This window comes from Saccostrea cucullata, unplaced genomic scaffold, assembly GCF_032062105.1.
Source record: "Saccostrea cucullata isolate Sc308-1 unplaced genomic scaffold, CSIRO_AGI_Scuc_v1 ctg664, whole genome shotgun sequence".
Taxonomy (NCBI): domain Eukaryota; kingdom Metazoa; phylum Mollusca; class Bivalvia; order Ostreida; family Ostreidae; genus Saccostrea; species Saccostrea cuccullata.
Genome location: NW_026928756.1, coordinates 180151 through 194796, shown reverse-complemented (window position 1 = coordinate 194796; position 14646 = coordinate 180151). Strand labels below are relative to the sequence as shown.

Here is a 14646-nt window from a genome sequence, read left to right as displayed (position 1 = left end):
TGGCAATTATAGTGCTCCTGTAAACTTTCTGATCGTTTTATATTAGGTTTTAACAGTGTCAAGTATGTATGTTATATATTTATATTCGCGTATTTCCTTAATTGATAATACTTGACCTCAATATTTTGATTTCGTTACCTATAAGATCCGCTGTGTTGTTTTGTAGGAGTTTTAAAGATTCCTGAAGAGAATACTCAAACTCGGGCATCAGAGTTAACTTATAATCAACACAAAGTGTGGGCTTTCTGCCTCTTATCGTCACGTCACAGCCTGGCCAGTAGTAGAAATAAGATTTCTTCCCCTTATTTGAAAAAAGGTATATATTTTCATGAGATATTTAAAAAAAAAACATTCAGGTAGAAAGTAAACTAAGAAAGACAGAAAGTTATATGCGCTATACATTGTGAAATGTTAAATAAAATCCATGGTGAAGGCTAAAATGTATAGGACTACATGAAAATACGCTTAACTTTAATTTTAAAAGAACCTTGCTCGCTCTTTAAGAAAAAAAAATATGCCTTCTTCAAAATTGACAAAATCGTCCAGGGAATGAAGTGTTTTCGTAAATAAGGATTACAGATGACTGAAATACATCATCTATAAAGAGAGCGAGAGACAGAACAAGAAATCTGTGAGCCAATGCTCACTAGTAATACCCCCGCTCTGATGTAAATAAGCACTATCATGTTAATATACTGTTTACACAAGTTCAATTACAGGCAGATGAAGTTGACATCAGATTCATATCAAAATTAAACCCACCATATGGCATGCCTCAACAAAGTCGGTAATAAAATTTCAAGCATCTGCTATGAATAGCTAATGAGAAAACTGCTACAAAATTTGTCATGTATGAAACGGACGCACAGAATCAGGAAGTTGATATCCGATTTAAACAAAAATGTATCCCACCATATAGCATACCTCTGAGAAGATTGTGTTAAAATTTCAAGCATCTACGTTGAGTAGTTGCTGAGAAAACTGTGACGAAAATTTGTTATGTATGAAACGAACAGACGCACAAACAAACAGGAAGTTGACATCGGATTCTAGCAAAAATGTATCCCACCATATGGCATGCCCCAGAGAAGATTGTGTTAAAATTTCAAGCATCTAAGTTGAGTAGTTGCTGAGAAAACTGTGACGAAAATTTGTTATGTATGAAACGGACAGACGCACAGACAAACAGGAAGTTGACATCGGATTTGAGCAAAAATGTATCCCACTATATGGCATGCCTCAGAGAAGATTGTGTTAAAATTTCAAGCATCTACGATGAGTAGTTGCTGAGAAAACTGCGACGAAAATTTGTTATGTATGAAACGGACAGACACACAGACAAACAGGAAGTTGACATCGGATTTGAGCAAAAATGTATCCCACCATATGGCATGCCTCAGAGAAGATTGTGTTAAAATTTCAAGCATCTACGATGAGTAGTTGCTGAGAAAACTGCGACGAAAATTTGTTTCGAACGGACACACAGACAGACAGACGGACAGACACACAAGGGTAAAACAGTATACCCCCCTCTCCTTCGGAGCGGGGGTATAAAAATACGTATGTCAGGTAAATTAAGGTAGAACCTATGTCGCAGAAGTCTTTGTCACAAGATTTTCAAACTTTTCATAATGATAAATAAGCACTTTAAAAGCACATGACATGTTTCCTTGTTATTAAATGTAGTGCTGCCAGTTAAACATGGAATGATAATTACATATTGTGACTTCACAATTCAGTCATTTTTAGGGGTACTTGTCATGCAAAGAAGACAAAAATTCACAAAATTACCTCTTTAAACATCGTATTTTTATTGTTTATTAATTGAACAGTATTAAACAATATTTCCCGAGAATAATTTTTTATTCAATTGCCATATACGATAAGTCCACATTTTAAAACTATAGGCAAATGAACTCTATAATTTATTTTCAGTCAATTTTCCACCCTACATTTGTAAATATTTTTCAGAAGTCTTTGTCACAATGTTTTCAATCTTTAATATGATACAGAACATACCCAAAAGATTACAAAAAGAGATTAAAATATATACCTTTCGCCTCTAACTAATGAGAAATATGTTATTTACCAATGAAAATATTCTTGACCTTTTTGCACTTACACGGGATTTAATTATTAAAAGACTGTTTGGGGATAGTTTCAGATTCAGATTTCAAATTTTTATCAAATATTGTACTTTTAATTTAAAAAGATCATATTTAATGCAAAAATTGTAATCAAACTCCAAGAATATGAATAAGTAATAAATAAATATGAAAAGGAATGCACATCATTTCATGATAGATATCAAAAAATGTACACACAATCACACGATCTACAACACGTACATCTTTGACTTAGACATTTCATCAAGATATTACACTATTTAGTTGGCCACTAAAGATTTTTTTTTAGGATTTTTGCATTCCTTTAAAATAGTTACATACCATTTACACTATTACAGTAAGTTGTAATACATTGTAATTTCATTACACAAGATAGTCTTGGATTTGTCAACTTAATTAAGGTCAAGATCTATTAGATGAAAGGTGCCCTCAAGTTTCTCTAATTCAAGAAATATATTAATTGAATTCTGTGAATTTCAAAATGCAGTATTTTCTTCCTTTAGGCCAGCATTTTTTTTATTTTTAGGTTTACGAACAGCAGAATGAAAAAGTCCCGTAGGAGGAGGAAATAAAAAAAAACAATTATTCTTTTGGTTACATTATCGACTTTTCTGCATTAATTTTTGCTTCTTTTTTGATGCTCTCCTAACAGGCTCCTTGCCACTGGACACATAATGGTTAGAAAGGGGGAAAATAGAACCTTTAATTGTTTATTTCATTATCTACCAGTTGGGGCTAGTGATATAAATCTTGTGATGTTGAACAAAATACAGATATTTTTAAAATTCAGTTTTTTAAAAACTCTTTTAATATATATCTTCATTTTTGTTTTCAATATGTGTTAGGTGAACGTGTTAGATTGTTCTAAAATATACTTGAGACCTAAAATAATAATTCCTTTCATAAAACAGACAGGGAGTATTGGGGATTAGGATGGAATTTTTTTCAATTAAGTGTAAAATGATTTTTCTAGCTGCCACAAAAGATACTAAATGCCTGTATATATTTGTATATACTTGTTTTTAAATAGTTGAAATACTTTATTTCTTTAGGCTATTGTTTATTTATACCTCAAATGGACTTAACTTTTCCCATAGTTTTATTCATTACATCTGATGCTTCGGCGACCCTTCTCCGAAGAATGATGCCAAGACTGCTATAACAGAAACCTAAACAATTTCTCTGACAATAGTTACGATGGACAGTTTTAAACTTGTGGGAGGAAAAAAATTTACACTGTCAGACAGATGACAGATACTTTTGAATGCGGATATATAATTATCTCACCAACATGTCATTATGCAACAAAGTCGTCAGCATTTAATTTGTTCTCTGAACGGATGAAACGTTTTGAATGGCACTCCTATCGATAAATATTTACATTAAACCAAGCTTAAGTGCTGCTATGGACTTTACAAATCTACCTTCATTACCGCCATCATGCATTTTAAAACCGGAAGTACGAGTTCATAAATTTGAAATCTCGATCCCGATTCAAATTTGACATTGGAAAGAAAAAATTCTGTTTTTCTCAATTTTAATTTTTTTCTGAAAATTCAAAAAATTGAGCGCGGGTTTGTAAACCTAAAAATAAAAAAAATGCTGGCCTTACTATTGAAGCCGTAAAGTACGGGAAAAAGTGACAATGAATTAATTATGACGTCATAATGGATCTAGCACAGGCTAAACACATTCACTAGTTATGATGTCATACGACGTAGGTTCTACGTTAAGCATCTCTGATCTTTTTACGCATCACTAAATTCTTAGCATGTCCAGTCAACATACATAGGATGCTTATTTATTCTAGGCACCGGATCCCACCTTTGAAATTTCCAGGGGTTCGTGTTTATGCCCTATTCACAAAATTGTTTGTTATTTTCAAGAGATAGTCACTGTCCGTTATCATCTTCTCTTCATTATTTATCTTTTATTCAAATAATCAATATTAAATACATGGTTACTGTCTTGAAATATAAGCGATATTTGGGCGAGGGTAAGAAAACGTGATAGAGAGCGAGGCTTGCTGAGGCTTCCTTATATTTCAAGACAGTTATCATGTATTTTTTTTATCCTGCAACAAAATTTTACATTTGAGCGTCCAAAACATGCTAATTCCGACAGATTTAGGCACATCTCTGCAGTTGAAACTATGACGCCATGGCGTAAACATTGAAGTATACGTGACGTCACAATGCTTTTGGAACGTCGGAATACATGTACGAGGCTTTATTAGGGCAGTGACCGGATAAAGCTTTGGTTTATTAGGTTACCTTTATTAGGACAATGCAAGGGGTAGTTGCAGGATAAACAAGCATAGAAGTTAAGAGAAGAGATAAGACTTCACGGGGAAGGCTACTTCTCAAGGGTCCTTAGGATAGAGATAAAAAAAATTGGGAAAACATATTTCACTTCTATGTGGCACTAAATAAATATGATAGGATTTAATGATCTTGTTTCTATACACCTGAAAAAGCTATCAAGGTTTGAAGGTATACATTTGATTTACAATGTAATGTTTTAAAGTGAGGGGAGATCTGAAGATTTATTAGTAAATAAAATTCACATCCAGAGGAGAGTTTTTTGTTCCTGAATTACTGAATCAATTATTTATACATCCGATATAATAATGCAATTAATGACATATGCAAACATGCAATAAAATATATATTATAAAAATTTTAAAAGAAAATTTCTGAATTCGAAATAGCGATACCGAACTGACTGTGAATGAAGTGGGTACAAGTAAAAATTAATAATATAATTGAAATGTTAATCCAACTAATTTTTTATCGAATATATCATTACATGTAATAAATTATCTAAAGCATGAACATGAAGCTTTTTAATTTGTATTTGGAGAATTCTGAATATGAATACCTCTTTTTCAGCTGTTATCCAAACTGGTTCTGCATCGTCCCACCAAATCGAAAGATTTTGGTCCGGATTAGCAGCAAGTAAAAAATACTTGTCCTTGTCGACGTCATACATAAAATTTCCTACCATACCATGGGATTCGCAATGCAAACCTTTTACATGACATGAGGAAAAAATGAATAACAAATTTATATTTACAAATTACTTATTCACTGATCAATGATAAAATTTCACAGTTCCAAGTAATTAAAAAAACAAAACTATTTCCTGTTTGAAATACGTGAAAAACTATTTTCAATTAACGTTAAAAATCTAGATTAAACATTACCTGTCATGATGGAGTAAAAATTTGGGTAAGATAAAGTAGGATAGTCTGACAACATGTATTCCGCCTTCACGCCTTCATTCGCCATTTTATCAAAACCCGGCAGATACACGTGCTTAAAATAATCCCAACGAAATCCGTCCATCAGGATAAGAACAAGTTTAGAACATGACGCGAAGTAAAATGTCGACAGGAGGAAAAGTACTTTTGTTGTATACGTGTAAAACATCATCTACGTTCACCAAAGGAAAACCTTAAAAAATGCAAAAAGAAACAATTAAAGGAGAGGTGAATTGGGAATTTCCTTTAATGATATAGAAATCAAAAAGGTGCCTCAGAAAAAATTTACTACGTAATCGGCATTCCTTCTGTCAAAATAAAAATTGTGTCATCTTTATAAGCCATGTAAATATTTTGAATGTGAAACGAAGATCCGAGTTAAATAAATCATCTTGACATTCATATTTTCCATATCACTCTCTAGATCTCAACTGATTCTTCAAAATCGTCATAAATCTGGAGAAACAAAATTTGCATATAAATATAATTTCTCATTAGTCTAGACCTGATTTACAAATGTACTTACTATTTGGGTTTAAGTTGGAAAACTGGTTGGTCTGGATTTTTTTATACGACGAACTACGATACTGCCTCAGGTCAATGAACATTGAAATAACGCTACCGAAAACTGAATAAAAGTCACGTGAGCCCGTCAGATGATCCGCCCCAATGAATTTGAATTATTCCGGAAAATCAGGGGCCCGTTTCACAAATGTACTTACTATTTGGGTTAAAGTTGGAAAACTGGTTGGTCTGGATTTTTTTATACGACGAACTACGATACTGCCTCAGGTCAATGAACATTGAAATAACGCTACCGAAAACTGAATAAAAGTCACGTGAGCCCGTCAGATGATCCGCCCCAATGAATTTGAATTATTCCGGAAAATCAGGGGCCCGTTTCACAAAACTATCTTACGACTAAGATCTGTCATGTACGATAGCTGTTTCACAAAACTCTCATATCTTATGATAATCTTAAGATCTATCTTAATCTTTATTTTGGCCCAAAACAGAAGAAACTTAATATTTAGAGATAGGAATAACCCATTGGACATGCCTGATGATTATATTACTGATATGTTCCGCCTTTCACACCATTTAATTTTGAGATTATGTGCAGAGCTTAATGCTCATCTAGCGCATGCCTAGCAGATCTCATGCTCTTCCTACATCACTGCAAATCATGGTGGCGCTCAGGTTTTATGCCAGTGGGAACTTTCAAACTGTCACTGGGGATCTCCATGGTATAAGCAAAGCCAGTGTTTTAAGAGTAATTAATGCTGTATCATCAGCTCTAGTACATGTATGTTCTGATTATATTAAATTTCCACTCGATGACAGAAGTATCAATAACACCATACTTGGCTTTTCCCGCATTACAAATTTCCCTAATGTCATCGGAGCAATAGATGGAACTCATGTATATGTACTAATTAAAGCCCCGAAAAATGACGAGCATCTGTTTGTGAACAGGAAAAATTTTCATTCTATTAATGTTATGGCAGTCTGATTCTAGTACAAAATTTACTAACATAGTTTTCAGATGGCCTGGGTCATCACACGATGCTTTTGTGTGGACAAATTCATCACTAAGTGATCTCTTTGAAAATGGGGGTATCAGAAGAGGTTTGATGCTTGGGGATAGTGCATACCCTCTGATAAAGTATCTGATGACACCAGTGCTCAACCCAAGCAATCTCCGTGAATTAGCGTACAACGGTGCGGCTGCTAAGACGAGAAACCCTATTGAAAGAAGCTTCGGTATGCTTAAAATGCGCCTTCGGTGCATTGATCATTCTGGTGGAACGCTACTTTTTCATCTAGCAAGAGTATGTAAAATTGTGACTGCTTGTGTTGTTCTCCACAACATGTGTACTGATCACAATGTTCCAGTACCACAAGCACAAAACCCTGGAGCATATCTTAATCCACCAGACAACTACATCTACCATGGACCCAACAATGACGGGACCGAGATCCGCCAACGATTGATTCTTTCTAGATTTTAAGTTGTGCCACAAACAAGAATTGTTTGTGTATTGTAAAAATGTTGTGACGTTTTCAATTTCTGTATCATAGTAAAGCATGGATTCAGAACCAACAATACAGTAATGTTTCTTAGAAATATTTTGTCCATTTGTATATTACACAATTGTTATTGAATGTGATTTAATTTTCATGAAATATTGATAACTTTCATAAAAGGTAAATGAAACATGTGTTCTGTATCTTGTGATTGTAATGACCAACAAAAATAAACAACAAGTAGTAAATTGAACACATTACTATACGTTTTATTTATTATCAGAAGGGGCATTGACTGTTACTGTCGCATTGCTAACTATTCCAAGCTGACAGAGGTGAAGCGTTTGTTGTTCACGTTGTAATTGAAGTTGCTGCTCTGCAACTTCAAGTCACCGTTCTTCAATTTTCAATCGTTTTTCCTCGATTTCTAACCCCTTTTTTCCCACACCCAGCATCTCTTCCTCTGCTTCAACAAGTTTTAATGTGAGGGCCTCATTACAGGGATTAAGAAATTTCTTCATTCGTTTCTTTGCTGGCTTTTCATCGGCAAGTCTTTTTTCTGTAAACAAAATTCATATTTTACAACCAAGAATACGAAATTTTTGTAAACAAAATCACAAAACTTTTTTTCTTAAAAAATATTAAAACATTAATTTTGTTTATTTTATCTTAATTTAAAATTTCATGTGGAGTATTACATAATCTTATGAAAAATTAACAAAACAAAAAAATATCACACAAAAATCATTCCTCTATATTGCATACGACTTTTCTTACAGTGTAGAGAATATCCGCTCTGCGTATCCTCTAGTACCTTTGTAAGAAATTTTACGTAAGCTATTTAACTTTTATTTTTACGGAAAATAACATGCTTTTTACTTTTCACCATTTACAGGATTGCTTAAATAGATAAGAAATTGTAGACCCCCCCTTTTTTGTTACCGGAAATTTGAACTTGTATCAGTCTTACACATACCATTTACAACATCTGTGCTCCCGCTTGGTGGCGTTTCCCGTACCATCTCTGCCTCTAAAACGTCAATGCCCCCCTCAACTCCCGAAATGGATGTTTCCCCGATGATCCCCTCAATTTTTTAATCTATTGGTCGCAAGCCCCAGATGGCAAGGATCCTCCCCCTGTCTTTTTCTGTTCTCTTCTTTTCAAAGCTAGTTTTTTTCTGCTTTCGCTGCTTAAGCAGATCCATTTCTTCTCCGGACCTGATGTGGTCTGACGCATTTACAGCATTTACCTTTGTAGCTATTTTGTTCCATGTTTCCTTCTTCAACGATTTGGAAACTGTTGAATTTTTCTTGGAAAAGAGAATGTCTTTTCTTTTCTCGACTTCGTCCGTTAACACAGTGATTTCGGCCAAACTGAACTTTGGGCTTCTTTTCAGAGCCATTTTCTTAGTAGATTTCTTTCCGAGCGCACAGACTTTGTATCCGTTTTGTGGTCACAGATAAATACATTCGAACACCATTCATTACTTGTATGCAAAGGCAAATGCGTTGGTGGATCAAATTTAAATTTATTTTAAACAGAATTGATATTTATTTTTTATCAAACAAATGCATTTTTAAAATACTTTTTGACATACAAATTTGTCTTCTTTTTTTCACACATATGACTTCACAAATCAGCATTATTGCTTCCAATCCGACCCCCCCCCCTGCCCCTCCAAAAATGTGAACACTGTAAATGTATTAAGAAAATTAACATTTTATTTTCGATCAAAAAACTCCTTTACAATATTTAAGAAAACTTTTATTTACAACATTGAAAATATCTACACATAAATGTATTTGACGAAATCTTAACTTAGAACAAAAATTATTAATATTTTGTTTTAATTTGTCCTTTATAACATTCTCTATAACATTGTGGCGCGAGATACATCTTAAAACTTGTCTTAAGATTTCAGCTACTTAAGACAGTTTTGTGAAACAGCAGTGACAAATCTTATGATTGTCGTAAGTCAGATTTTAAGATTGTCTTAAGATCTGTCTAAGGACAAATCTTAAGATAGTTTTGTGAAACGGGCCCCAGGATACTAGGGACTTGAGGAGGATGGACGCAGTTCCTCTGGTGAAATATCCTGTTTCACTTAATGTCTGTGGTTTAATAAGTAAAATTAACTGTACAGGTTTTATTGAATATATCACAAATCATGATATCATATGTGAAAATGAATCTAAAACTGATAATACAGATCATGTAATAATACCTGGTTTTAAAATGTTTGGAAAGCACCGTCGCGAGTTATCCCGCTTTACATAAGGCGGTATTGTTGTTTTTGTTAGAGAAACACTCGTCAATTCACTAGAATTAAAAGATTCTGCAAGTAAACATCGTTAATGGTTAAAATTAAACCTTAATAAAAAGTGTTCAATGAAACATTACTTTAAGGCGCTATTTACATACCACCTGAAAATTCTAAATATGTATCTTGTGATGTTTTTGAAGAATTGGAAGAAGAATATGTTCGTTTTTCTAATAAGTGTAAATGCGTTTGTTTAATTGTTGATTTTAATGCAAGAACTGGATTAGACCCAGATTACACTAATAACTGTGACACTTATTCTGATTTTTTACCTGAGAGCTTATATGTATTAGACTTACTTAATATTCCACCTCAACGTTCATCACAAGACCTAGTCAAGAATAATTTTGGCAAACTTTTACTCGATTTTTATAAACATACTGATCTTTTTATTTTGAATGGTCGTATGGGAAATGATAGATGTACTAGTAAAACTACATGTAAAGGTATTAGTGTCATAGATTATTGCATAGGTAATACTGAATTTTTGACTGTTGTTAAAAATTTTGAAGTTCATGATTTCTCAAAACTATACTCTGATTGTCATAATCCTATTTATGTAGAACTATCATTGACAATTAACCAAGAGAAGCAAAATACTAATAATGAAAATACTTGTAATAGCGAACAAAAAGAAAAAGCTAAATGTTGGAATGATGACTTGCAACATATTTTTCTTGAAAAATTAGATCAGCAAAATATAGAAATTAACAATTTATGTAGAATTCTAGACAATATTAAAGAGGAAGAAATCGATACAAATTTTATTGGCAAAATTGTAAACGATACCTATAGCATCCTTACAAGTGCAAAAGAAACATTTGGGATAAAAAATAATCAAAGAAATAGATTTTCACCACCCTTGGTTTACAATAGAATGTTACAACGCACGACAAACATTTCGTAAGGCTAAAAAACGCTTCCAGAGATATAGAAGTAAAGATCTCAAATACGATATGTATAGTAAAAAAAATATTTAAAAAATGTTGAACATGTGTGTAAATAACCATAAAAATCAAACAAAAGAAAAATTGAAAAAACACTAAAATCGACAAACCCGAAAGAATACTGGAAAATAATAAACTCTGGGAGAAAAAATAGAAATAATGAAAATGCACCTGCTGAGGAATTATATGAATTTTTTAAAGATTTAAATACGGAAAAAGATAATGAAATACCTGACTATGTTTTATCAAATGAGGATATAGATATTCTCTCTAATTTACAGTGTAATGAGTCTATAAATGAACCGATAACTTGTGATGAAATAATGCAAAGTATAAAAAGTCTTAAAAGAAACAAATCATGTGGAAGTGATGACATATACAATGAATATATTAAAAGCTCATTCAACATAATGGTGCCCCTCTATAAAAAAATATTCAACAAAATTCTTAACAGTGGTTGTTTCCCCTCCGAGTGGTTGTGTGGTGAAATTATTCCTATCTATAAGAGTAATGGTGATGATACTGAACCCACAAATTATCGCCCAATAACTTTAATTAGTTGTGTTGGAAAGTTATTTACATCCATTTTAAATAATAGACTTAACAGATATTCAGAAGAATTCAAAACAATACAAGAAAATCAAGCTGGATTTCGTAAAAATTATGGTACAATTGATAATATATTTTCTTTGCATACGATCATCGAAATATTCGAAAAGGTTTTCAAAAAAGAATATATTGTGCCTTTATTGATTTTGAAAAAGCTTTTGATTCTGTATGGAGAATAGGACTCTGGAACAAAATACTATTTGATTGCAATATAGATGGAAAATGTTTTAGAATAATCAAGAAAAGGTATGAGGGTATCAAGGCAAAACTTAAAGTAAATGGTGGTTTTTCAGATACTTTTTCTTGTCAACTTGGTGTAAGACAGGGTGAAAATTTGTCCCCTTTTCTGTTCTCTCTCTATTTAAATGATTTAGAATCATTCCTAACCATGAATGATATAACTGGTCTAGAGAAACTATCTGAAATTATTGAGAATGAACTTCATGTCAAATTAAGCTTTTTGCTCTGCTGTATGCTGATGACACTGTTTTATTTGCTGAAAATCCTGAGTCATTACAAAGTATGTTGAAAAGTTTTCATGTTATTGTATAAAATGGTGATTAAAAGTAAATGTCGACAAAACAAGAATAATGTTTTTTGGAAGAGGTCGAATAACACAGGATTTATATTTTACCTATGATGGTTTTAGTCTAGAGATTGTTGATAGTTATAAGTACTTAGGAATATATTTATTTCAAAATCAGGTTTTTAAAATCAAAATATAAAAGAACAATACAATAAATCTGTAAAAGCTATGTATGGAGTGATATCAAAATGTAAACAACATAATCTTTCTATTGATTGTCAGATAGATTTGTTTGACAGAATTGTACAGCCAGTTTTGTTATATGGATGTGAAATATGGGGATTTACAAAAAATACTCTAATCGAAAAACTTCACTCAAAATATTGTAAATATATACTAGGTTTGTAGAATAAAACGCCAAATTACATGGTATATGGGAAACTTGACAGATTCCCACTTTTCCTTAATATTAAGGTGAGAATGATTTCTTTTTGGGCAAAACTACATTTTTCTCAAACGATGGATAAATTTGCTACAAAAATGTATGTATTAGCATTAAGGCATAAATTACCTTGTGCTAACTATGTTAAAAACATTTTAAATGATTGTGGTTTATCTTATTTATGGACAACACAACAGATGTACAGTGTCGCATGGGTAAAAAATGAAATAAAAGGAATACTTGTTGATCAAAATATCCAAAACTGGCAAAGAAATGTTTTTAACTCATGAAAGGGTGTAAATTATCGTATTTATAAAAAAAAATACGAGAACCAGAAAGATATCTTGTTAATCTACCTAGAAAATTTTCAATTTTGTTAATTTTGATGTAACAACTTTAAACTCCCTATTGATACTGGGAGATGGAATGGTCTTCTAAGAGAACAAAGGATTTGTACTTTATGATCTTTATAAGATTGGTGATGAATTTCATTATGTTTTTGAATGCACACATTTCAATAACCTACACATGTAATCAGCTGAACGACATTTGACATTAGTTTCGCATTTGACCCAATCTTTCGAAGCATTTGATTAAAACCAATAAATTGACAAGTTTCTTATCTTACATATTCAAATATTGTCAAATAAGGCTAATATGAAAATGCACACAGCGGATTGAATAAAGACTCAATAATCTTTTATTGTAAAATTATTTATATTTTTGTATATTAATAGGTACATGTATACGATTTTGACATTACTTTTATGTGGAAAATTCTGTTTGCAAAAAGTATTTTGTGGTAAAAAAGAATATTGAAGGGATTGAACCTAAGCGGTAAATCCTATATGATTATCAGACTGTTTCATCAAAATCCTTAAATCGAGAGTAGGGCGCATCCCATCAAAAAAAAAAGACTTGTTAAAATTTTCCGATAAAATTTGGAATTTTTTTTACTACTCATAAACGTATACACGTAGCCAGCGCAGAAAGCGGAGTAAAATGCCCAAAATATCTACAGCCATCAAATTCTATTGTGGTATTTCGGTATTTTTCATATTTCTACATACCGGTATCCCTTAAAGTAGTTTCCTGTTTGGATACAGGAATGTTTTTTTTTACTTAATTTATTAAATGGATTTGACCAAAGATTTGAAATAAATACTCATTTTTTCTGTGTAATATCATTATTAATATGCTACTAGAATATTTCACATGGAAACATAATAAAAGCGTGTTCGAAAACTTTATTTTATTTGAAAATGATTAAAATTACGAATAGTATTGGCGTCATTTATTTGTTTGAGAAACAGTAAGAGAAATTTGTTAAGACAAAAAAAACTTCACAATTTTCAACGATAAGTTATTGTGAATACTGTATGAACAGTAGATAGCAGTTAGAATATGCATGTACATGTATGTCAATTATAATACTTTGTAAACTTGAAGATAAAAAGGCGAAATCAAATTCTTACTGCACTGCAACTACATGTAATGCAAAATCATTTTAAATTAAGATTTACATCAATTCTGTTTTGGATAATTATGTTTTTTATGAAGTTTTGGTGACGTCACTCGAGTATGGTTCTGCCTTAAATACTACATTTTTAATAAGTGTGTATGTTGGTTTCATTACCATAGAATATGTTACAAAATGAAACAAGTCATATTCGATAATATATAAAATTTATATCCCATGCTTATACTAAATCTAGTATTTATTTATCGAATGCAACTATGTTAAAGATTCCCTTTTCCAGTTAAATGTTCTCCAGGAAGATTCTATATAGACAGTACCTGTGAAAAGTGTGACTTTGGTAGTTATCAGGAGAAGGAAGGTCAACTGTCGTGTACAAAATGTCCAGCTGGGCAGACAACCCCCGGAAGGGGATCAAGACACCAACAAGAATGTTCACTGAAGGAAGATACTGAAGTCAATAAAGGATCATCACTTTGTGAGTGAATAAGAAGTTTATTTCTTCAATCATACTCATATACATCTATCAAACAATTACAGTGTATAGAATAATACTGGAAAAGACTTCCTTAAGTTTATAAGATTTATTATTTCTTTTACAGATCTGTTAATTATAGTTGGAGGGGGTATCGCTGTCTTTATTTCATGGTTATTTCTGGCAATTAACTGGAAAAGGAGGTAAATTTTATCTATTTACATTGGTGATGCTGTATTAAACATCTCTGCTATGACATTGAAACTATACAAAGTCTTAAAACGGTTGTTTATCTTCGTTGTAGAAAAACAAAAAAGTACTTCCTAAGGTAATATGATGACTAAATATCACTTTTAAAAGATTAAAAATGATACAGAAAAAATTGCTTAAAATATAATATATATCTTGATTAAAAGCATCTTTGCATGATGTA

The 14646-nt window shown here is 32.0% G+C and overlaps 2 protein-coding genes and 1 pseudogene across 2 annotated transcripts in view; 1 reads left to right on the top strand and 2 right to left on the bottom strand.

Moving 5' to 3' along the window:
- LOC134278661 (glycerophosphocholine cholinephosphodiesterase ENPP6-like) overlaps positions 1–14646 on the bottom strand; it is a 37972-nt gene that overhangs the window by 7185 nt on the left and 16141 nt on the right. Inside the window, exons 9-10 of the mRNA XM_062760962.1 lie at positions 5007–5157; positions 139–301 (exon numbers count right to left, since the gene is read on the bottom strand). Coding sequence (XP_062616946.1) covers positions 139–301; positions 5007–5157 — 314 coding nt within the window. The remainder of the gene's footprint in view (positions 1–138; positions 302–5006; positions 5158–14646) is intronic.
- Positions 1–14646, top strand: part of LOC134278660 (uncharacterized) — a 30832-nt gene that overhangs the window by 15245 nt on the left and 941 nt on the right. Inside the window, exons 4-6 of the mRNA XM_062760959.1 lie at positions 14022–14216; positions 14341–14416; positions 14518–14541. Coding sequence (XP_062616943.1) covers positions 14022–14216; positions 14341–14416; positions 14518–14541 — 295 coding nt within the window. The remainder of the gene's footprint in view (positions 1–14021; positions 14217–14340; positions 14417–14517; positions 14542–14646) is intronic.
- LOC134278663 (myb/SANT-like DNA-binding domain-containing protein 4) lies at positions 7686–8819 on the bottom strand (annotated as a pseudogene).